The sequence below is a fragment of the Nyctibius grandis genome, chromosome 1, assembly GCF_013368605.1.
Source record: "Nyctibius grandis isolate bNycGra1 chromosome 1, bNycGra1.pri, whole genome shotgun sequence".
NCBI classification, from domain to species: domain Eukaryota; kingdom Metazoa; phylum Chordata; class Aves; order Nyctibiiformes; family Nyctibiidae; genus Nyctibius; species Nyctibius grandis.
The window spans coordinates 43,713,580-43,738,130 of record NC_090658.1 but is presented as its reverse complement, the minus strand read 5'-3'; the positions used below and the strand labels follow the sequence as shown (position 1 = coordinate 43,738,130).

Genomic DNA, 24,551 nt, shown 5'->3' with positions numbered 1-24,551 from the left:
ACTTTTTATATAAGTCATTATGTAATATAGAAGTTTTTTTTTTTTTCTCATTATACAAATCTTAAGTTGCAATACTAGGAGAAGCCACTAAATGTTCATAAGAGATGTATTTGGAATATATGTTCTAGTATGGAAGTTGAGAAAATTCTGTTTTAAGTCCATAATGAGTAAAAAGGAGACCTGCAGGGAAAAGAATAGGAAGCAATCAAGAAGCTAAAGACAATTTATTAATGACTTGGATGAGGGAATAAGAGTGCACTGTCAGCAAGTTCGCTGATGACACCAAACTGGGAGGAGTGGCTGACACACTGGAAGGCTGCGCAGCCATTCAGAGAGACCTGGACAGGCTGGAGAGTTGGGTGGGGAGAAATTTAATGAAATATAACAAGGGCAAGTGTAGAGTCCTGCATCTGGGCAAGAACAACCCCAGGTATGAGTACAAGTTGGGGACAGACCTGTTGGAGAGCAGCGTAGGGGAAAGGGACCTGGGGGTCCTAGTGGACAGCAGGATGTTGTCCAGCAATGTGCCAGCAGTGTGCCCTTGTGGCCAAGAAGGCCAATGGCATCCTGGGGTGTATTAGAAGGGGTGTGGTTAGCAGGTCAAGAGAGGTTCTCCTCCCCCTCTACTCTGCCCTGGTGAGGCCACATCTGGAATATTGTGTCCAGTTCTGGGCCCCTCAGTTCAAGAAGGACAGGGAACTGCTAGAGAGAGTCCAGTGCAGAGCCACGAAGATGATTAAGGGAGTGGAACATCTCCCTTATGAGGAGAGGCTGAGGGAGCTGGGTCTCTTTAGCTTGGAGAAGAGGAGACTGAGGGGTGACCTCATTAATGTTTATAAATATGTAAAGGGCAAGTGTCACGAGGATGGAGCCAGGCTCTTCTCAGTGACATCCCTTGACAGGATAAGGGGCAATGGGTGCAAGCTGGAACACAGGAGGTTCCGCATAAATATGAGGAAAAACTTCTTTATGGTGAGGGTGACCGAACACTGGAACAGGCTGCCCAGAGAGGTTGTGGAGTCTCCTTCTCTGGAGACATTCAAAACCCGCCTGGACGCATTCCTGTGTGATATGGTCTAGGCAATCCTGCCCCGGCAGGGGGATTGGACTAGATGATCTTTCGAGGTCCCTTCCAATCCCTAACATTCTGTGATTCTGTAATTTTGTAATGCTTGTGCTACCACAGGCAATCTCAATTTCAATAGTTTGTTTCATTTTTTTAATGAATGTTAGTGTTAATATATTTCTAATTTATATTTTTTCTTTGTAATTTGACTATAAGAACATTGCAGTATAAATATTTGTGATGCTCAGAATTGTAGTCTAACAAATTTAACAGAAACTCTTGTATTAAATGTAATAATAGTTTTACTGCAATGCCAGATAGAGACTTGTCTTAACCTGTCTCTTTTCTGTTGCCCAGTTCTAGCTACTGTAATTGATATCCCTTGTCTGATATTATTTTATCTTCTATTTCTGGTTCATGTTTATCTTTTCACAGTAAGATTTCCCCTCCCTCCCCTCTTCTGTTCTCTGCTGTCACCCAGCTCGAGCCATTTCAGAGTTGCAGACTTTAAGAAATGTTTTCCAGTTGCAGTTGTGACTGTTTTGCGTTATAGTTAATTGTTATTGTTTTGTTGGAAGATGACCTCTTCAGGTCTTTCAAGCCTTATTTTCTGCAATTATGCTGCACTAAGTTCAAAAGGCAGGAAGGTTTGTAGTCTGACCAATGGACAGGGTTCTTACAACAACAGTGAGAACAATGTAATACACCTTTCCGGTTATACGTTTGCAGTTTATTCCCATCGTCTTGTTATTTTAGTGTTGTGTGTTGTTTCATGAGCTGGAAGGAACATAATCATCTTCCTTTCAATAGTAATTTTTTGTTGATTACAGAGTTGTCCTCGAGAATTAAAATTTCCTTCCCTATCCTGTTCTTCCTACTGCTGAATCATACTTCTGCCACAGATAGCTGTGTCCTTGGATTCATTGGCATCTTAAGGGAGGAATGCCAGGAAGCAAAGATGTTCCCCATTGTAAAAGTTCTTTGATTTATATTAGACTGGTAGACATTTGAAAGGAAATGTCACAGGCATAACACAGTTGTTCTCATTAGCCTTTTACTGTGGCATTAATGTATGAGAAATATCCTGCTATTGCTGAGTTTCCCAAGCAAAAATTGGGGTTGTCTCAGATTTAGATCATCATTTGTCATATCAAATTTCTTAGTAGTCTTTGAAGGATCAGCAGCAGCCATGAGAACAGGTGTGTCTTATAGTAAACAAGGTGAATAAGGTGTTTCACTAGCTGATTGACAAGATCTGCAGTGGGTAACTGCAGTTGCAAACAGCAGTTATACATTGATGCTTCTCCTCTTGAAAGTTTTTTTCTTTGTCAACTCTTGGGGCAAGTGGAGAGTTTAGAAGCCAGTTATTCTTCTCTTGGAGTGGAGGCTGGTATAGAGACTTTGAGGCATTTGCCTATGCAAGCCCCTCTAGTCAGCAATGTTTCATAGAAGTATTTTTGCAGCATTTTGTTTCATTTTTTTTGCTGCAGAACTGTGGCTTTAGGATGGGGAACCTGTTTTACTATGCTATTTCTTCCTACTCCTGGCATTCACCTAATTTCTTTCAGCCATGGTATGTTTATGTGCTGAATCCTTGAGCTGATCAAGATATGAGGCAACAGGAGCACACGAGGCTAAATCTGTATCACTGCTTTAGTTCTCAGCTGCTGTTATAGACAGTTAGCTGCTCATAGCACTGGTGTCTAGTTAGAGATTTGCTGATCATCCTGTCACTGTAACTAGGATATTATCTGTAGAGATCCTAACCAAATAGATGTCATAACTGAACATTCATGTTGGTTTACATTCTTGTTAGGGTAACTTGCTGTGCAGATGCTGTGATCTTCTTGTTTTCACGAACATTTGAGTAAGGTGTTACATTTGGTGTGAGGGCACCCATCTAAGGAGAACATTCCCACAATTATGCAGCTGCATTTCCCCAGTTGTTCATGGTGAAATTATTTCCTAAGAGACCTAATTTTATATCTGAAGGTCTTAGGGCTAGGATTTTCAGAAATAATTAAAAACTTTGTGCTCAACTTCTGGAGGTTCAATATGAAATCTGTTACAACAGCTCTAAAAATGCTGTGTTACATGGTTTCTGTTGTGTATGTATTTTTAAAAATTAATCTCAAAGTAAAAATAAGGTTTGAAAATTAGAAGCTAAATGTTTATGATATTATAGTATGGTATGAGATGAATTCTGTAAACTGCAAAGTAATCTGACATTGTCGTACTGCATAATGAGCCTCATGACATGCTGCAAAAATTCTGAAGGTACTAATATTTGCAATGCTTGTTTGTCCTGAGTTCCCTGCTGGGAACTAGGCTATTTGAACTCTTTCCCCATATGTTCTGGTAGTATAACTTCCACGTTGCCTCCAAAACTGATTTTCTAATTAAGACTTTTTCTGGTTTTGAGGGAGTCAGTTATACAAGATGCTAATTATGCTGGGCTTTAGTTGTCTCAAGAGGCACAGTAGGTTTAGCCTTTTAGTATGTAAATGTGCTTTGGTGATTTTATGTGGGATTCTTGCTTGCCAGATTTTAAGCTTTATATGGCTTGATTGGGGTGAGGATATTCACTGTTTTAATTTACAGTGCTGAATCTATGATAGGGAGAACTGCTGGGTTATATTACACCTTTTAAAAAGGAATACCTACCTGCATATATTCACCTAAAATAACTATTTTCTAAGGTAGAGTGTTTGTGAGGAAGAAACATCACGCACTGTCAATCAGACCAAACTTAAGTTCACCTTCAACATTGAAGTTGTTAGCCACATCTCCTGCAGGTGTTTTCTGAATGTGTTGCAGATTTGATGCCATAAACAATTACCAATAAAATTCCTATTTTGCCTTTTTTGTTATCCTTGACCTAAAAATGTTATGAACACAGAATAAAGGCATTAAATATATAAACAGCAATTGTGAGTCAATTGTACAGGTTAGGTTATAAATTGATTCTGTTCCTGGTCTTCGCTGGAGCAAAAGAAAGAAAATGAATATTTGTCCAACTATAACTGTGTCTGAGAGTAGACGATGTTAGAAGTGAGATATCACAGGAGCTGAGTGAATAATGTAATGCAAATGCTTCAGCTGTCTCTTCAATGCATAAATTAAGATTAGATTAGTCTTTCACTCTGAAATATCATAGAATCATAGAATGGTTTCAGTTGGAAGGGATATATTCCAGATGGGGTTAACTAGTCCTAAAATTTTAAAGGCATTAGAACATAGGTAATAAAAAATAGAATAGGGCAGGTTAGTAATCTAATATACTCCAAGTGAAGATTTGTGTAACCAGATAATATCACTTTTTGAGTATTTTTTTTTTGAAGGGCATGCGTTTTATTCTAGTATTCTACAGTATGACATTAGAGTAGTCAACATGTTGTCCTGAAAATATATGCTTCCTTTAATCTGTTAGTCATTAAGAAAGACTTTTTTACTCATCTTTGTCATAAATTCTGCATATCATACTGTCTATAATATTTATATTAAATTTGAACACTTCCTGCTTTACTGCCTTGAGCAACTTCAGTGAAATTGGAACAGATCCAGCTGTCTTTAATGTAGACAATCTAAAAGTGGATCAGTCCAAACAGACATTGTGCCTTCATATGAGATTTTTTCTGAAATAGAGGGAATTTGCCCTTAGAACAAAATGTGTTTGATAATTAGCATTCAGTTGCTGCAGTAATTGAAGAACTTGCTGTGGCAGCTGGGTCTAATTGATAACATTCATTTATTATAGAATGTTTACATCTTCGAAGTATTTTTACTTCTGTTATTGAAAAGGTTAAGACTAGAAAATGAACCTTGTATACTATTTTAAGACAAAATTAAGATTATGAATTTACTTACACAAATCTGGAAATTCCAAGGTTATGGTTCCCACACATTATGTGGTATCATTTCATGTTAGTTTACTGTTTATACTGTTAAAAGTGTATTTCAGTGCTACAATGAGAGGTGGCAAATTTTAAATTATCGGGTTTTGAATGTAGTGATTTCCCTTTATTCCGGACTACTGTGGGACACAAGAAAGTTGCTGATCTTGTTGCAGATTACCCCTCTAGATGGAGGATCCTTTTGTAAGACTTTTCTTACCTCCCTAGGTACTTCTACCGTGTTCAAGTGACCCCTGCCTGTCTAGTTGGCAGGTTGGGTGGATTGTGTTCCTGCTATGTTGCTGCAGGGCATCTGCTCCTTTAGCTTGCTCTCATGACTCTTAGGTTTTTATCCTTTTTATCAATGTTGTTACTGTCAATATTGGAAGAATACGTCTATTGCAGCCCAGATCATACCACTGCCAACTTCAGGTTAAATATGTTCTCTTATTTGTAGTTGAGACTTTCTGCTTATACCTTCAGGGCTACAGAATCACTTTGGGAGTTCATTTCTAGCTCATTATATTGTGATTGTGACTTTTTTTGGAGCCACTGCACAGAACGGGAAAATTGTCTACAATATCTGTACAGGGTCACCTGTATTTTCTGTTTACATATGTATGATTCCATCTTCAAACATATTAAAACACACACTTTGAAACATGTTTACCAGATAAATCAAGCTGTCACTGTATCTGTTGCCTTCCACCTTTACTACCTTTCAGTCCTTGAGTAATCTGTACACTTCACTAGTGATGACAGCATATCTTCTTCCAGATCCCTGGAAAAAACATTAAATACTATTGGGATAAAAGTTGATGGTGCTATAGGTTGTCTGAGATTAAAACGAGAGATCTGAATGAAGTCAGGTGACTGCAGCCATGACTGAAGTCACTGGAAATTCCAATCCTCATTTTAATACAGATTTTCTTGGGAAATAAAAAATAAAACTGCCTTTCAAACAGCAAGTAATTTAAAAGTACCTATTGTCTCTTTTGGCAGAGTAACTTGGTCTTAACAAGGATGGGAATCTAAAATCTAAGTTTAGAGAAAACAAAAATCTTTGTTGACATCTGACTGTTCATAACATTTTTCATATCTTTTTATCCCTCTGTAAGAAGTCTGCACAGCCCAATTTCTGTCCTTTATAAGATAATTTTTTGTTGGTTTTTCTTTATGAGGAGGACTACAGTTTCTTTGGTTGTGTTGGTCTTTTTACTTTTGTTTTTAATAGAACTATACCTTGGTCCAAATGCAAGTAAGCATAATACAAGTTGGTCTGAAAATAACAATAAAAAAAAATTCATGAACTGAAGGTGCTTTAGTCCTTTTTTCCTTTCCTCAATAAGATACTTGGGATATTTTCCAGATGGGATTTTCTGCTGAAAAGACAATAGGTTGGACTTGGAACTCCTGGCCATTTATATTCCTCATAAATAATGATTTCAATACCAGTCTATAATTTTTTTCATAGTTATTACTTATTTTGTTGCATTTCATTATTCACTGCATAAGCATGCATTTCATACTTAGCAGGAACATATATTGGTTCTGACGTTTTTTTATACTCATTACTTTAAATTCTGTTCAGAGTTTCTGGTCTTCAGCTTTTCTTTTAATTTTTGCTTTGTTGTCTCTAAAATGCTTCCTCAATTAACTTTTAATTTTTAATTTTTGATTTGTGAGATGCTTTATGATCAGTTAGTTATAATGTTCCAGACTATATTGTATTGTTACTCAGGAATTAATTAAAAAAACAAAAGTGGATGTGTGTGTGTAGAAATTCCGCCGATAAATCAAAATACAGATTCTTTTTCCTTAAATTAACATTTCTGTTTTTTTTTTATTGTTTGCAAATTGAAAAGCTTGGTTTTATTGTTTACAAGTTCAGAAAACCTCAGATGCATGCTGAGGGCAGTTATGTGGATGAACCACAATCTTTAAATTCTTAGATATTAGCTGTCCTTTATTTATGATACACATTTTTTTCAGTGGTTTATTCAAAAGCAGCGGAAGTCTAACAGAAAAGCACTTGCTCCCCTCTGTAAGCTTTAGATCTAATCTGGAACTTTAAGATGAGAAGGAGGCAGCTGATCAGCATAAAGACTGTTTCAAATCTATTATTTCTGTGTCCTAGAATCATAGGATCGTTTTGGTTGGAAAGGACCTTTAAGATCAAGTCCAACTACTAACCTAGCACTGCCAAGTCCACCACTAAACTATGTCCCTTAGCACCACAGCTACACGGCTTTTAAACACCTCTGGGGATGGTGACTCCACCGCTTCCCTGGGCAGCCTGTTCCAATGAAATATGTGTTCAGTTAGTAGCTGTTTGGAATGTTTTTTCTTAGCTGACCCTAGTCTTACTCAATTGTAGTGGCTGATGATCTCTTCCTCACTAGGATCAAGGAAGGACTGGAGTACTCTTACTGAGATAGCATTTTTGTCTGATGAATTTTTTTTCCGATAAGAAGGGGAGTTTACAGTGCTACATGGTTCTTTCAAGAAAAGAGAGCATGGCTAAGAACAGAAGACTCATGCTATGAATCTTGCTTTGCAAGGGTTAAGATGAGTGTTCGGAGTCATGGCTTGAATGCAGGGATGAAGACAGAATGAAGAGAAGTGTACAGGGCAAATAGGAATTGCATATCTCTAGGTTTAAGACTACTTCTCAGCTTTCCCTCAGTGCTCTGACTTTTCTTATTGTGGCAACAACTGTTGCAAGAGATAATGATGAACCACATGTGTAATATTTGTCTTTGCCAAATGTGGAAGATCCCAAAGCAAGTGGTGACTTGATCCAGTACACATGGGAGCCTGTTTTACTGCCCTGTTGCAGGGAACCATTTTAAGGCTAATGATTCTTGATGGCAATGACTGCTGCTTTATTGGGATTGGAATTGCATTTAATTGAGGGGCCCCTGGAGATTTAGTGGCTCTTAGTTCCTTGCACATCTTAGTTTCATGCTAATTTCTATTTGTTTGCTCTTTTAAGAACATTACTGTGGCTCCCAGTATAGCTGTTATGTACACAAAGAAAATTATGCACAGTAGGCCAATAGACTGGGAATTTACCTCTGCTCTCTAATTCAGAGATATATGATTCCATTAGTGGTTCATATGGTTTTCTAAGGGAAGAAACAGAAAACTGTAAATATGGAGAGCATATTTTGTGTATATAATACTTATATAGTGTGAAGTCTTCACCTTTTGGAGCCACTGAAAACCAATATTTTACCCAGTTTGTTTGAATTTGTGAGTGTTGATCATCACATATTTATTATTAAAATTTCAAATTAATTTACAGTTTTTTTCCTGTCCTTTCTGATTTTTACTACATTTGCTTATTTTGGGAAATCTAGAAGTACATCGTCAATTCTGGTTTGGTTTTGTTTATCATATACAATGATTTTTCAAACTATTCCATGTTGCTGAGCAGTATATTAGGAAGTACTATATGCAGTTATGATTTTATATGCACTTTGAATAAATAATTTTTCTTTTTTTTTTTTTTCACAGGAATTCTAGAGGTTTTGCACTGTGTGTTGGTGGAAAGCCCAGAAGCTCTAAACATTATTAAAGAAGGACATATTAAATCAATCATCTGTCTTTTGGACAAACATGGAAGAAACCATAAGGTAGGCAAAGAATAGACAAGTATATTTAGGTGAATGTTTGTGAACAAAGCAAGTATGTTGTTCTGTGTAGAAGTTAGATTTCAAATACTTTAATACTGTATTCATAATTCGTAATGAAACTTTTCCTGAAAGGCATATGAGCAATTTGAAGAAGCAGAGGGTAACGTTGTCTTCTTTTTGATTAAAACATTGATACCCACTTAATCTCAAGGGAAACAGGAAGAATATATCTTATATCTTAGGAGAATTTCAGAACTGTTGTAAAATAAAACTATATTGGATGAGTTACATACACTTACATGTCTTCCAATAATAAGGTATATAGCATTATATTGCCTGAAGTAACTCACAGTGATTATGAACTCTTTAGCGTGAAAAAATATTTAAGATGAAAGGAATCTATTTTTTTCCAGGTTTTGGATGTTTTGTGTTCTCTCTGTGTTTGTCATGGAGTAGCTGTGCGGTCTAATCAACATCTAATCTGTGATAATCTCCTGCCAGGAAGAGATCTGCTCTTACAGACACGCCTTGTCAACCATGTGAGCAGGTAAAAAGAAAAAATTTGTATCTATGAACAAAGCAGAATAAAACTTATGGCTAAAAGAAATAGTCCCTACAGAAAAAAACTGTATTATTTCCAAAACTTGTGTTAAGATATTTTATTCTTACTAGGATTTTAAATACTCTCTGCAATATTGATTAGAATCAAAACATGGGTCAGGGAGAGCTGCTGCAAGCTAAAGCTGCTCCCAACTGCTTTAAGTCTGTGAAACTGTATAGTCTCTTCTAAAGATTCTTGTCTAGCTCTAGCTGTGCTTTCAAAGTACTGTCAGCCAGTGTCCTGTGATTGCCTTTATGTTTGTGAACTTGTGAAGATTTTCCAATCACCTTTGGTCAAAATCAAAAACTTTGTGACAAATACATTCATCAGTTTCTTAAAGTAAAATTGCTGATTTTGCCTGGGATATTTAGGGAATGCCCTCACCCTTCCTTCCACTGACAGAGTTGTAGAAGCTACCTTCCAGCATTAATAACAAGATGAAGCTAGTAACATCTTAAACTAGCAGAGTAATATTTGCAAAGTAAATGTTTATCCAGAGTTTGAATTTATACTGAGGGAGAAGAATCTGGCTTTATGTGAAGATCTGTGGGACCTTCCTCTGTCTCAAACTTATTCTATTTTAAAAAGTCTCAATCTCTAAGTGAGGATGAAAGTTGAAACATAGAAATAGTACTTATAATTCAGAGTTCATAGGATTTATTAGATGTGGAAAAACATAAAAATTCCACAACGGTATATTATAAGGATACCTTTTCAAGTAAAAATAAATTCAAGTCTAAAGATGAAATGAACTTGACAATTTTGTAGCTAATACATTCACTCATATTTTTCATAACTGCATATAACTTGACTTGCCCCAACACATCCAATAACACACCAACATTTATAACACATGGAAAGATGGTGTAATGGGAATCATTCCATGTCAGCAATAAATTTGAACAACTGATAAGCTAAAATAACTAATGAAAACTTCTGTTGTTAATGCATGAGAAGAAATTATAAATGTGTGGGTACTGATTGAGCTTCTGAGCTGACTTTGGATCTCACACAGGGAAGGTAGAGCTGTATTTCCCAAAGCAAATGTAGTTAATAAACCTGTTTTCTCTGCATTAGAAAGTTGTGAATGAGAATGTTCATATTCTTGCAGTTATAAGGAAAAAAAAGGTTAGGAAAGCTAAGGCCTCCTTGGAATTAAACCTTGCAAGAGAGGTCAAGGACAACAGAAAGGGCTTCTTCAAATACATTGCAGGTAAAGCCAACACTAGAGGCAATATAGACCCACTGATGAATGAGGTGGGGGTCCTGGAGACAGAGGATAAAAAGAAGGCGGAGTTACTGAATGCCTTCTTTGCCTCTGTCTATACTGTTGGAGGCTGTCCTGAGGAGCCCCGGACCCCTGAGGCCTCAGAAGAAGTCAGGATAGAGGAGGAATCTGTCTTGGTTGATGAGGGCTGGGTCAGGGACCAATTAAGCAACCTGGACGTCCATAAATCCATGGGCCCTGATGGGATGCACCCACGGGTGCTGAGGGAGCTGGCGGAAGTCATTGCTAGGCCACTCTCCATCATCTTTGCTAAGTCGTGGGCAACGGGAGAGGTGCCTGAGGACTGGAGGAAAGCGAATGTCACTCCAGTCTTCAAAAAGGGCAAGAAGGAGTACCCGGGTAACTATAGACCAGTCAGCCTCACCTCCATCCCCGGAAAGGTGATGGAACAACTTGTTCTTGGTGCTGTCTCTAGGCACATCAAGGATAGGGGGGATCATTAGGGGCACTCAGCATGGCTGCACCAAGGGGAAGTCATGCTCAACCAACTTGATAGCCTTTTATGAGGATGTAACCCGGTGGATAGATGATGGTAAAGCTGTGGATGTGGTCTATCTCGATTTCAGTAAAGGGTTTGACACGGTCTCCCACAGCATCCTCGCAGCTAAACTGAGGAAGTGTGGTCTGGATGATCGGGTAGTGAGGTGGATTGTGAACTGGCTGAAGGGAAGAAGCCAGAGAGTGGTGGTCAATGGGACAGAGTCCAGTTGGAGGCCTGTGTCTAGCGGAGTCCCTCAAGGGTCGGTACTGGGACCAGTACTATTCAATATATTCATTAATGACTTGGATGAGGGAATAGAGTGCACTGTCAGCAAGTTCGCTGATGACACAAAACTGGGAGAAGTGGCTGACACACCGGAAGGCTGCGCAGCCATTCAGAGAGACCTGGACAGGCTGGAGAGTTGGGCGGGGAGAAATTTAATGAAATATAACAAGGGCAAGTGTAGAGTCCTGCATCTGGGTAAGAACAACCCCATGTACCAGTACAAGTTGGGGACAGAGCTGTTGGAGAGCAGCGTAGGGGAAAGGGACCTGGGGGTCCTAGTGGACAACAGGATGACCATGAGCCAGCAATGTGCCCTTGTGGCCAAGAAGGCCAATGGCATCCTGGGGTGTATTAGAAGGGGTGTGGTTAGTGGGTCGAGAGAGGTTCTCCTCCCCCTCTACTCTGCCCTGGTGAGGCCGCATCTGGAATATTGTGTCCAGTTCTGGGCCCCTCAGTTCAAGAAGGACAGGGAACTGCTAGAGAGAGTCCAGCGCAGAGCCACGAAGATGATTAAGGGAGTGGAACATCTCCCTTATGAGGAGAGGCTGAGGGAGCTGGGTCTCTTTAGCTTGGAGAAGAGGAGACTGAGGGGTGACCTCATTAATGTTTATAAATATGTAAAGGGCAAGTGTCATGAGGATGGAGCCAGGCTCTTCTCAGTGACATCCCTTGACAGGATAAGGGGCAATGGGTGCAAGCTAGAACACAGGAGGTTCCACTTAAATATGAGGAAAAACTTCTCTATGGTGAGGGTGACCGAACACTGGAACAGGCTGCCCAGAGAGGTTGTGGAGTTTCCTTCTCTGGAGACATTCAAAACCCGCCTGGACGCGTTCCTGTGTGATATGGTCTAGGCAATCCTGCCCCGGCAGGGGGATTGGACTAGATGATCTTTCAAGGTCCCTTCCAATCCCTAACATTCTGTGATTCTGTGATATTTTTTCAAAAGTCAGAAAGACCAATGAAACACTGAAAACATTTGGTGCTAGATTGAGACTTGCATACCTTGCACCAAAAATAATTGGCAAAGGAACTTTCTAATATATTGCTGTTTAACATACTTTTCCAGGGGACTGGAAAATTCTATTCAAAAAAAGTAAGTTGGACAATTATGTAGGTTAAATTGTGGAGTCTGGACAAAGGCATACTAAAGCTGATACTGTGTCCAGGCAGAAAAGATTCAGTTGGTGATCTTACCAATAACTTACAAATGATTTGACTTTTCTGGAATATAGCTTCTGTCAAACAGATTTTGTTTGTATTTTTAATGAGATTAAATGTTTGACTTGTAACAAAGTGAAGAGTATCTGTACTTAAATTTGTGGCAAAAGACACCCCATATACTTCTAGAAGGAAAGTGTATTAGTCTTACACGATAAAAGAAGTTATTCTATAAGCAAACAGATCAGTAAAGTCTCATTTACACTGACTTGTATTTAACAGCTCACATCAACCCTTTTTCCTCCCCCTGCATTCCCTACACCAGAAGGCATACTGTGAGCTGTGGCTGGCTTAGAGCTACGTTTTTGTTAATTAGGCAGCTTGTATGTAGAAAGAAAATATTTATAGAAGTTATAACCCAATCCAGTGGAGGGATGTGAAAACTAGATACATTCAGCCTAAAAGTCTAAAAGATGTTTCACAATATGGGTAACCAACTATTAAGGAAATATACCTAGCATTGATTTTGTATACTTCTGTACTCTACAGCTTTAATTCAAGATTGGATGGCTCTCTTAATACAAAGTTGACACAGTAATGATTGGAAACAGATTTTTTTGGGATGAGATTCTAGATTCAGTCTCATCCCAAAAATCAGGCTAGAAAAGCATAGCTTTCTTTCCTTTTTTTCCCTCATGACCTTTAGGTGTATGACTTTACATATTGCTAGTTAGCTAGATATTGAATAAGAACAGTAATAGTTTTGCCTTTCAAGTATGCTTGTGAAGTACTTTAAAATCAGCAGCAGTAGGAACATCAAATTGATATTAAGGATTGGTACAACTACTGCACACTACTGAGTTACACAAAACTTGGAATAAGGAAGGAACAGGTACAAGAGAATTTTGAAACAGATTAACACTTTACTTTTATATCTTTGTAAATGTTATTCTCTTGAATGGATAATCGGTGTTACAGGATGCAGTTTGCTATGTAAATTAAACATGCAGTGTGTACTTACTACATTTCTATTGATAACTGGTGAATAGCTGTCAGTCTTGTAGGATTTAACATCTATTAAGTGTTCAAGCCCATAGAATATTATTGGTATCTGAGTGAGGATACTGTTTCAGTTACTGAAACAAAAACTTTTTTACTTTAACTGTATAGAGCATTTTTTCACCAGAATAAATAAATAAATAAATAACTTTTGTTGTTTTAATCACACAAAACAATCATGACATTTGAGTTTAATGAAAAGTCTGCAGTAGTTCATCATGTTCTTGAGATCAGTTTTTAATAACCACTTTTATTCTTTCTGTTTAAGCATGCAACCCAACATCTTCTTGGGGATTAGTGAAGGCTCTGCCCAATACAGAAAATGGTACTATGAACTTATGGTGGACCATCTAGAGCCTTTTGTCACCGCAGAATCAACTCATCTCCGAGTGGGCTGGGCTTCAACAGAGGGCTACTCACCGTATCCAGGGGGAGGAGCAGAATGGGGAGGAAATGGTGTTGGTGATGACTTGTATTCCTATGGCTTCGATGGTCTGCATCTGTGGTCAGGTATTCTTCTTTTTTTTGTTTGTTTGTTTTTTGTTGTGTGGGTTTTTTTTTAAATGCTAGAATGCTGTTTGCAATTTCAGTGAATTTGTTTTCAACAGCAGCAAAGTGAATGAGATACTTCAGTTGACGCTAGGAATATACAGTACACTATATCTGAAAATGTTTTAAGTTGACATTGCATATTGAAAAAATTGTTTTATACAAAGTAATGGAGATAGAATAATAATTTATGTTTCAGCCTGGGAATTATTTTTGGTTTTTTTTCATAGTAACTATAAAGATTTTATTCAAAACTTCAAAGGTGCAAAAAATGAAGTCTGACGGTCGTATGGATTTGTAATTCCTGTGTGATAGTGTAAGAACAGCCTGACAGATTTAATTCACAGGACTGACTCTCTCTTTTTTTTTTTTTTTTAATAGATTTTGAATATGGATCTTTAGTTTAGAAGTTTAGAAATACTTTAGAGGTGAAGCAAATTTTTAAGTGTGCTTTTACCATACATTTTAAAACCAGATATTTTTCTGTAGTGATGTTTTATTTACATACATTGAGACTGACTATTGTAAGACTTGCAGAATTATATTCATTGCTTGCCTGTGTTTGGTCATCAGGTATTCATCTTTAAAATGTTACTGTCCCAGCTTGGATCTATTAGTTAATAGTGATTTCTGTATGCAAATTCTAGTGTTAAAGGAAGCGAAACTGAGTATCCAAAGTACTTGTATTTACTGTTGATTCTGCAAATATCTTATTCTCTCTTCAAACTGGGTTAACCCAGCAAAATCAGAGTAATAAGAAAGAAAGCTTGTTCTTTTTTTCTTAATCTTTTTCACATAATTTAACTTTTGTGAAAAGACTTCTAGATGTCATTTGGAATGGGTAGTCCTACACATGGACAGTCCTAAAAGTCTTGAAAAAAAGTTTCTACTATGGTTTTAACTTGTTGAGGAAAAACTTTTCCTTTGATTTTGAGAGGTTATTGAGCAGTGATGAGCTATAGAAGTGACTGGAGACTGGGTTAGGCTCATTGGACTGGCAATTCTTGCCACTATGAAGATATGAGCAAGTTTTCTAAAGCTTCTTAGCATACAGGAGAGACATTTTAGTGAGTCAGCTGTATGTATCGTTCAAGGTCTTTGACATTTTGAGGCATTGTGGCTTGGTACTTGGAAAATAATACAGTTTTATATTTCAAAAGACTTTTCCAATCAAAATAGCAATGGATTGTATTATTAAGTAATAACATATCAACTGGAGTGGCATCTTAGGAAAGTAGCTGCCACTTTGCCTCTCATGTATAGTGAGAATTACTTTGGAACAATCATGCATAATTAATGGTGTCATTAAAGCTGTGTCATAACTGAGTTTGTCAGATAAAGTATTATTACAGAAGAACCAGAAAACAATGAGCCAACTAAAATAATAACTTCTGTAGTAAGGAGGAAACAAAAGATTACTGAAAATTAAAATGATTTTTCTGCCCACCAGAAACTTTTTAATCAGGAATGTCACAAAAGAATAAATGAACAATTGTTTGTCGTTCTCGAGTCAATAATCCAGCCTAGTTAAAAAGTCAGACCACCTTTGTATATGTAATTTTTGTATATTAATCTCTGTTATGGATGTGGCTGGTATATTTGAAAAGATTTCTGTCTTCATTGACGTTCTCACGTAGCACATACCTCTGAAACTGGGAAGGTCTTTAAGTAGTTGAATGTTGAACATCATGGCCTTTCTTCTTCCACAATCCCAGGCTGCAACTTGGTAAGTCTCTGCAATGGCATTTTAAAAACAATCTTCTGAGCATGAAGCATTTTTACTGCATTAATGAATAGCAACAATAATTTCTACCCCTGAGTTTCTGTTCTGGACCAAACCTTTACCAGAATCACATTTAATTTATATTTGTTTCTTCAGTCCTGCAATTACTTCTCTAATATGGAGAAGTGAAACTCATAGATTTTTAAAGCCTAAGGCCAGCAAAGGCACTTAGAACATTTGGTCTGACTGTGTGTTAATCAAAGACCAATACGTATTTCTGTTAACAGTCAGCCCTGCATTGATCCCAATAACCTATATCTGGCTAAATTTTAACATCTAAAAAGGCATCTAGTCTCATGTAGTATGCTTTAAGGAGATGAAGTATCCAGTCTTCATTGATAGCTCTTTTAGAGTTTAGTTATCCCTGCCATTAAGTAATTGTCCCTTTCTGTGTTTAATTTGAAACTAACTCTCAGCTGTTGTGATGTTTTTCTCCGCTATTCTGTACTGTGCTTGTGAGTTTTGGGATGTAGAGCTGGTAGAAGGTAGTTTCCTTGCAGGCCATTCCTTATGCTGTGACTGCTACTCTTGTTTCTCGGCAGTGTTTCCTATAGATTTCTCAATTTGTGAGGGGCCCTTAGGATTGCTCCATGTCATCCCCTGTCTTTGCTCAGGGAACTGACTTATTCTTACAGCAACTGAGCTAAGGACATCCTGTCTTGAAAGGGTGTAGGGGAGCATCAAGAACATCAGAAAAATTTTTTTTCCCCACTATACTGCTGACTGCCCTATCAAGAGGGGCAGATGGCACAAGAGCGTCTGTCCTAGAGACTGCAGATTATGTGGCAGTAACAGGAAGTAATTTTCTGTATGTAGAGTGTCAGAAGTGTTGGGTTTTATTTTCCCTTGTTGGGGGGGGGTATGTGATAGTGATGTGTGCATGAAAATTTACCTGTAGAAGAATTATTGAGATTTTTCTTTTATTATTTTTGCTGCTGTTAAAAACATATGCCATCTTCATTTTCTTCTTGGAAATATAGTGCTTTTAGTTAAGTCCTTCATGTTTACAGAAGTTGGACAGCACAGTTAAAAAGTTAGTACTCTGATCTTAATATGCAATATGGTTTATCTCTTGAAGACATTGCATATCTAATTTTTGGAAAACATGTCTAGAGATGTTTTAGTACAACTGTCATGCTTTTCCATAAATTTTCTGTTGTAGATGGCAGTAAATTTCAGAAACAGTCATTTCCTTTTTCTGTACTCTATAGGTTTTTTTCTCCTGGGAAGCAGGTGTGCTTGTGTAAATGTAATTTTATGCAAGAGAGAATGAGCCTTCAGAATTCATACAAAACTTATTAAAGAAAAATACATATATTGCTGAATATATATGCCTCAAAATTGCTGCTGTCTTTGTATATACCAGAAAAATGCTGGTTTGCAATTTGATTATGAAACTGAGTAGTATCATCTTATACAAGTTTGCAAGGGTACCATGATGTGGCCCTTAATAACAGGAAGTACCTTACTTTTCCGAAATAATTTAAAGTACGATACTTGTCCTTATCTTGAATAATGAAGCATTCTTTAGTAAAGTATACTACGTTTCATATTAGATACTAACGGTTGTTTTTCAATTTGCACTTCTACTACTGTGAGGAATAAAACTTGATTTTGACTGTTTATATGAGTAATTATTTTCATTTACATTAAATGTAATTTAATTGTATTATTTATGATTAAAATAGCTTTGTAGATACAACTACATGCTTCTATTCACTATGTTGCAAGCTTAAAATAGGTCTTGGATGTTATAGGTTAGATATTTGTGTATTAACGTGTTTGTACTCTATTGCGATGTCTTCTTTCTCTTTTTTTAGGCTGCAGTGAAAACCTGTACGATTTTCAGAAGTTTTGCTAAATGTAGCTCCTTTACTTCCACAGGTTGTGTAGCACGAACAGTAAATTCTCCCAACCAACATCTGTTAAGAACTGACGATGTTATTAGCTGCTGTTTGGACCTGAGTGCCCCCAGCATCTCTTTCCGGATAAATGGTCAGCCAGTTCAAGGAATGTTTGAGAATTTCAACATAGATGGCCTCTTCTTCCCAGTTGTCAGCTTCTCTGCAGGAATAAAGTTAGCATCCCATGTAGTTTTTTTTTTTCCCAGTCTGTTTTTTTTCTGTATATGTGAATATGCTGAATATTCGCATGACCGTCTTTGCTCTCATTTCCTTTTATAACATCTGCTTTTATGGCACAGTTCCAGTTTTTGGATAGTGAGAGCTACAAAGGAGTCCTGAAGAGATAGTGCATCTGTTGTTTTTCAGCACACCAGTGTATTCAGGTGGTTTGCAGATAGACCTTAGAAACAGCTGCTTTATCATTTCTTAGCTGAAACGTTGCTACACATTCACTCCAGGACAGCATTTTACCTATACGGGAAGAAAAACATCAGTGTCTGATATTAAAAATATATTTGCCATAACTCACTTGCTATGAGGTAGTAACTGTTATTTGAAGATGCATTATCTGCACTTAAGAAGTGGTGGTGGTACACTTTCTTTTTAGCAGGATGAGTTAATATGAGTTCAGTCAATCTGTATTCTGGTTGCTGTCCTGTTTTTGTATTAAATTTCAAGTCATACCTGAGGTACCAGACTTCTGCTTCCAAGTATTGAATAATTTGAGACTATAATATTAAAAAAGATTGTTTTACGTTCCAGCAGGGGGACCAACTTTAGCAAAACTGGCAAAGGTAAAGGCTGAAAGCTGACTTCTGTTGGAGACAGAGCAATGCTCTGTGAGGGATCATTCAAAGACTGTGGTGAATACTACAGAAGCTAAAAGCTATCACACAGTGGGCATACTGGCCTCTCATTCCAGGTGCAAAATGCACTTCTTTAGACTTTACCTTGGATAATACAGGAGATACAATGTGGTAAAACTGTAGACATGCATGCTATGAAATGCAAAACTATAAACCTGCATGCTTTATCTCTGTCATGAGAGAAATATTTGACAGATATTATTCATGTGCTGAGTGTGTTTTTGGAGAGTGTTCTGGTATGGCATTGACAAAAATCTTATATGATACTCAGTAAATAGAAAAGAGGGAAAATGATTCTGTTGTAAGGCTAGTTTTTTGGGTGTTTTTGATTCGTTCTGGATGGCAATGTTCATAGAGGGTTTTTCAGTATTATTGCTGAATTGAAGTCATTGCTACTTCATGATCACCTCATTCATTGAATTTTTCAGTAACAAAAGACCATGACAAATTCATCATTTTTTAATTAATAAAAGAATGCTTTCCCCTAGGTTTCTACTAGCATGACAAGTGTATGTTTTGGGAAAGAAAATATGGGAGCTTTTTGTATTGTGTCCTAAGGATTTAGTGTTCTGTGAGAGAAAATAAAGAACCGTATTCGTGGAGTTTTCAGGCTCATTTCTCAAATGAGAGAGAAAAGAGAACTCCTCAATGGAGAGAGTTCAGAGGTGGTTTATTGATTACTGTGGGTTATAATCTCTGCCTTCTGAGACTCAAAAGGCTGCTGCTTACTTCATAGGTGTGCTAAGTAAACTGATTATTCTGTGCCTTCTCTTTTGGTCTCATGATTTATAATACTTTTATGGAAGTGGAAATTAACAAAAAGAAAGAATTGTTTACTTTTCCCCATGTTTTTTGCACCTCCTGCTTCATAAACTCCAGCACTAGCTAGAGAAATTTGAACTGTAAACAATTCAAATAAGCTGCAACATTTTTTTTTCCTTTTAAAAAAAATATCATTCAATAGTTGTTAGGATTACAAACTGATTAGGTTTGACACTGGAGGTGTCCCAGTTATCTAAAGTAACTCTGATGTTTACAGGGTACGTTTCTTGCTTGGAGGTCGCCATGGAGAGTTCAAGTTCCTTCCTCCACCTGGATATGCCCCTTGCTTTGAAGCTGTCCTACCAAAAGAGAAACTGAAAGTGGAGCATAGCCGAGAGTACAAGCAGGATCGTAGCTATACAAGAGACCTGCTGGGTCCCACTATCTCTCTGTCACAAGCAGCTTTCACTCCAGTTCCAGTAGATACTAGCCAGGTACGGAAACCAGAAGATTGCACTTTCATATGTTGTTTCACATTTGATTGAATTTGCAGCTTGTCTCAAACTTGTTTTTTCTTGGGATTTGCTTGGTACATTCCATTGCGAGAAGCTGAAAATGGTGCGTAAAGTCCTTATAGTGCTCACTAGAAATTTCATATATTGCAGTTCACCAACACTATAATAATCTTTTACCCTTAATATTAGAGTAGACAAAAAGAGTATTTGAACTTCTTGTTCTGTTACTATATGTTCTCATTACGTTTAATTAAAATTACTGAAGACTTTGCGTTATGATAAGACTTTTAGACCAGCTTCAGCTCTAGTTCTTTACTGGACTTGCAGGTTACTGAGAGTGGCATTTGACTCACTGTGGGCACTAAATGGCATGTATTGAAGTTATAGTTTTCATTTTTTTTTTTTTACATAGTTGCAAAAAGCAGTAATTCTTTGATACCAAAGAGCTCCATCTGTAATCACAGATAACAAGAGTTCATTTTACACTTGACCAGAGTTTGAGATGATACAAATTTTTGTACACTATGTGATCATATTTTACCATATTTAGGTACTGGTTCCTGAAAAAAAACCATGTAAAAAAGAACAAACTTGCTATTTTGTTGCCATTATGTGCTAAATACAGCATTCTATGTGTCGTGTAGTTATTGTTCTGTAACACCAACAATTAGGGTAACATTATCATGATTCACAGTACCGTATATTTGAGGTCTATGTTTTTTGAGGTAAAGCAGACTGGATTTCAAGTTTTGGAGGTAGAGTGGCGTGCTGTCCTGATTTCACTTGTCACCTGTCATCATCATCTAATTGTTTGTTTGTTTTTTTTTATGGGGTTCAGTTCTCAAATGTTTATATTTGTCTGAAGTGTTTTTCACAACATTACCTTGGTTGATGAGATTTTTAGCATTTTTTAAGCTGAGAAATAGTATTGGTTTGAGTAGTTTCTAGACAGCTGCCGGGAATGTATTCCATGTCATTTGGAGGTGTTGGATTTAAAACTGTTTTCCCTTGCTGGTCAAACCCTAGAACTTTGTAAGTGCATAGGTTAAAGTATTTCTGCTGATCTAAGAATTCTTGCTCAATTTAGTCAGTAAGAACTGAATGATAATTTAGGTTTAGTTGAGAGATCTGGTTTGTACAAAGTTTGTTATAAAGCTTGGGAGGCACTGTCAAGCAGCTTATTTGTAACGGCCTCTTTCTCTCTTCTCTCTTTAGATTGTTTTGCCTCCCCACCTGGAAAGGATTAGAGAAAAATTAGCAGAGAACATCCATGAGCTTTGGGTTATGAATAAAATTGAACTTGGCTGGCAGTATGGACCAGTATGTACCTTCCAATTTAATTTTCTGTTAATTACGTAGTATTATTCAGTGTGTTGGTTTCAATGTGCTAATGGGACTGTATTTTTTTTCCATCCTTCCAAAATTAGTAAGATTTTAGACCCTTTCCACCAGAAGCAGATGGAAACCAACAGTGCTTGTGTATTTCTGAACCAAAATTTTGGTATTAAAGCTGTTTGGTGCTGAAATTTTCAGCCAAACTGCCAGCACAGAAAGCACATAGTGGGTTTTTCACCTGTTTGTTCTTGGGGCAAGAAGTTTAGTTTCCTGGTGAAGTAAGCCAGTAAAAGCAGTTATTCTTGGTTCTCTTCACATGTACTGACTGACATAACTCTTTCAGAAGTCCCAAACTTATTTTTCATGAAAAATAAGCGTTGCCTATAGGAAATTCCAATAAATCTGCTTTTCTCCTTCTTTCTCTCCACTTCTTCAGGTTCATGTCTTTATTAGGTGCTCCACATAGCTATTTTCTTATTTCTTTCCTACTTTTCATGGAGTATGACAGAAAAAAAAAATGTGGCTTCTGACTTTGATGCAAAATGCAGTCTATTTTGTTGATTAGATTTTTTTTTTTAAATCAATCATAAAAAAATTATACAAGCTACTTATTTGGATCCCAAGTGGTGGTGTTTATGAAGAACTATTGCTGTGAAGAGTATATATGTGAACATACAGTAGATACTAGCTGTAAATGTAAAAACGTGTGCATGTATAGAAACATATATTTATTCTATTTTTGTTAATAAAAAGATTTTGGTCTTCTGAGGAGTTCAGATTACAGACTTAATGTAACTGGGCGTAGGTATTATATTTGGTGTAGCATACGGCAGTACTTAAAAAGATTTGATTAACAGAGAAGATCTCTAAATTTTTGTTGTTGCTTTCCCCACCAAATCAAACACAAACTCCCGGTTAAATTAATGTGTTGAAACATTTTAATTGTGGTATAATCACACCAGCTGTGAAGCAATCTGCAGGAACTTCTACTGTACCATTACTTAGCATCAAGAATCTAATTGTACAGTTGAACACTATTTTAATTTAAACAATATATAGTAAGTATCAAGTTGAGCAGCGATAAATGTTGTAGTTATATTCAGAGTGAAACTAGGTGCTAAATCTTTTAAGTTACTCAGCTTTCTCTCTCTAGCTTTAGTGTTCTATGGTTGGATGTGCTCACTTTGGGAATGTGGCAAATTATATGCTGATCATGTTCTAGAGATGGAGTCCTTTATCATATTGGTTTCTCACAGGTTATTTCATCAGTTTAAGCCACTGTTGCCAATTCTAGTTATCTGAATTGATGCACTGCAGTTACTGGGTACTGAGGGAAGGCAAGAAACAGAAATCAGCTGGTTTAGATGCACACATATGAGTGCTCTAATCTTGGTTAGATTTGGTCTTTTTAATTCAGAGCAAGATGCATTATATATAGTAGCTAGCTTTTCTGAAAAAGTGGTGTTTTTTCACCAAGTCAAAAAGGTTAAAGACTAAAAGACAGAGAATCTGTAGATATAAATGTCTCTCTAGATTATTAAAAAAAATCTGCTGTAGATTGCATTTTGTTTTCTCTCCTACATAGCTATTTCATCCGATCTGCGTGTAGTATCACCAAAGCGATTCCAGTATTGCATGCGGTATTACTACTCCATTTTATATGTATAACAAAATAAAATAACAAGCTAATGTAGCAAAATTAAGGATTTCTGTTAGCTGGCTTCACTGTATGTATGATTATGAGTGGTCTTTAGGTGTCCAACTTGAAATCATGAGATGCATCTGCATATCTTCGTTTCTATTAAACTTCGCTGTACATTTAAAATCAGCCACAAAAAATAAGAATTGACAGGTGTCACGAGTTCTGCCACTTATATAAGGTATATAAGGCAGTAGATTTTTATACTGTGCTCAGAAAAATAAAAGCGGGGGCAGGAAGGCAACCTACAATATATGTTGAATATATAATAGAAGTATTATATATTGTAGCTGTAGAATGAAGAGTGTCACTAGGGGAAATTAACTTAACATTGGAATTCTGAGGAAAACTCCTGATGTCCAAGATTTAAATTAGCTGTACACTTCTAAAGTAGTCCTTATTGGAGACTATACTGAATCTTTATTAATGCAGATTACCGTAGGTCTTAGAAAGAAATCTGCAAATAAACATTTTCAGTGTCTGCTAAAAGATGTTTCTCATTTCAGCTGCTAATGATTTTGATCAAGTAGCTTGACAGTTGAATTGCTTGTATTGCCTGTCCAAAGAACATTAATCCCACCAAATGAAGATAAATATCCCTTGGAGATTGTAAATGTTTTTCAATCCAAAACATAAACAAATGACTGCTGTTCAATTTGATAATTATTATGTGCTTAGATCAAAATGTAAAAGTATATTATTCAGAAATGTTAGAGAAATGTGAGGTTTTTTTCATGAGATTACCCTGCTCAATCTATTTACTGTTTAGTTATTGTTATAGAAAAACACAGAACTAGCAAAAATAGAAGATGATAAATGAAAAATAAATTTCACCTATCAGTGATCCATGTTCATATTCATTCTGTGGATACTCATGTATAATTAACACTCAGGACTTGAAATTAGAGAAACTTTATAAATAGGTTACAGTTTGCAGATGATTGTTTTTCCTTCCCTTACTCTAACATACAATGTTTATGTCCCAATATTATGATTTTATTTAAGTTTAATCTTAGAAACTGCATATGAATATATTGCCATGATGCTAGAGTTTTTTCATTTTAAGACACGTACCTTAAAATATCCAAAGAAAAGCTCTTTTATTTGAAGCAATATGCACGGGAAACAATCAGTTTAATTGTGATAGCTTATTTTTCTGAAAATCAGAAATTTTGTGCCAGTTTATGCTACTCACTTTCTTATCCTTCTTAAATATCAAATCTGATTCTGTATACGAACAACAAATCAAGCTGTTGATTATACCCAGTTCAATGTTACCACTTCACTGAGAATTCCCGCCTTGGTCTTTTTTTTCGCTAAAATAATTTAAAAGCCATCCTATATTCACCAAATGAGTCAAGATCAATTTGGAAAAAGTATAACAATTAGACTTCTTAACTTCAACTGTTAAGATTCCATTTCCCAGCAGAATTATCTGATTGATCAAACAAAAGTTGTCAATAATGTTATTTTTCAGTAACGTTCACTTTGCAGCTTTAAAGATTAATATAAATGGTGAGCTCGTGGTCCATGAAAGATGGACACAAAAATGTTTTAATACGTGGGTAAAAATGTAGTCTCAACTGAGCAGATGTTAACACTATCATTGGGATCTTTTAGCTAATATTTGCAAACTAATGTTTTTTATCAAGACTTCTAGCAAGAC

The 24,551-nt window shown here is 36.6% G+C and overlaps 1 protein-coding gene across 1 annotated transcript in view; it reads left to right on the top strand.

Moving 5' to 3' along the window:
* Nucleotides 1-24,551, top strand: part of RYR2 (ryanodine receptor 2) — a 332,243-nt gene that overhangs the window by 115,656 nt on the left and 192,036 nt on the right. Inside the window, exons 18-23 of the mRNA XM_068395937.1 lie at nucleotides 8,479-8,597; nucleotides 9,011-9,144; nucleotides 13,741-13,982; nucleotides 17,689-17,881; nucleotides 19,614-19,830; nucleotides 21,067-21,171. Coding sequence (XP_068252038.1) covers nucleotides 8,479-8,597; nucleotides 9,011-9,144; nucleotides 13,741-13,982; nucleotides 17,689-17,881; nucleotides 19,614-19,830; nucleotides 21,067-21,171 — 1,010 coding nt within the window. The remainder of the gene's footprint in view (nucleotides 1-8,478; nucleotides 8,598-9,010; nucleotides 9,145-13,740; nucleotides 13,983-17,688; nucleotides 17,882-19,613; nucleotides 19,831-21,066; nucleotides 21,172-24,551) is intronic.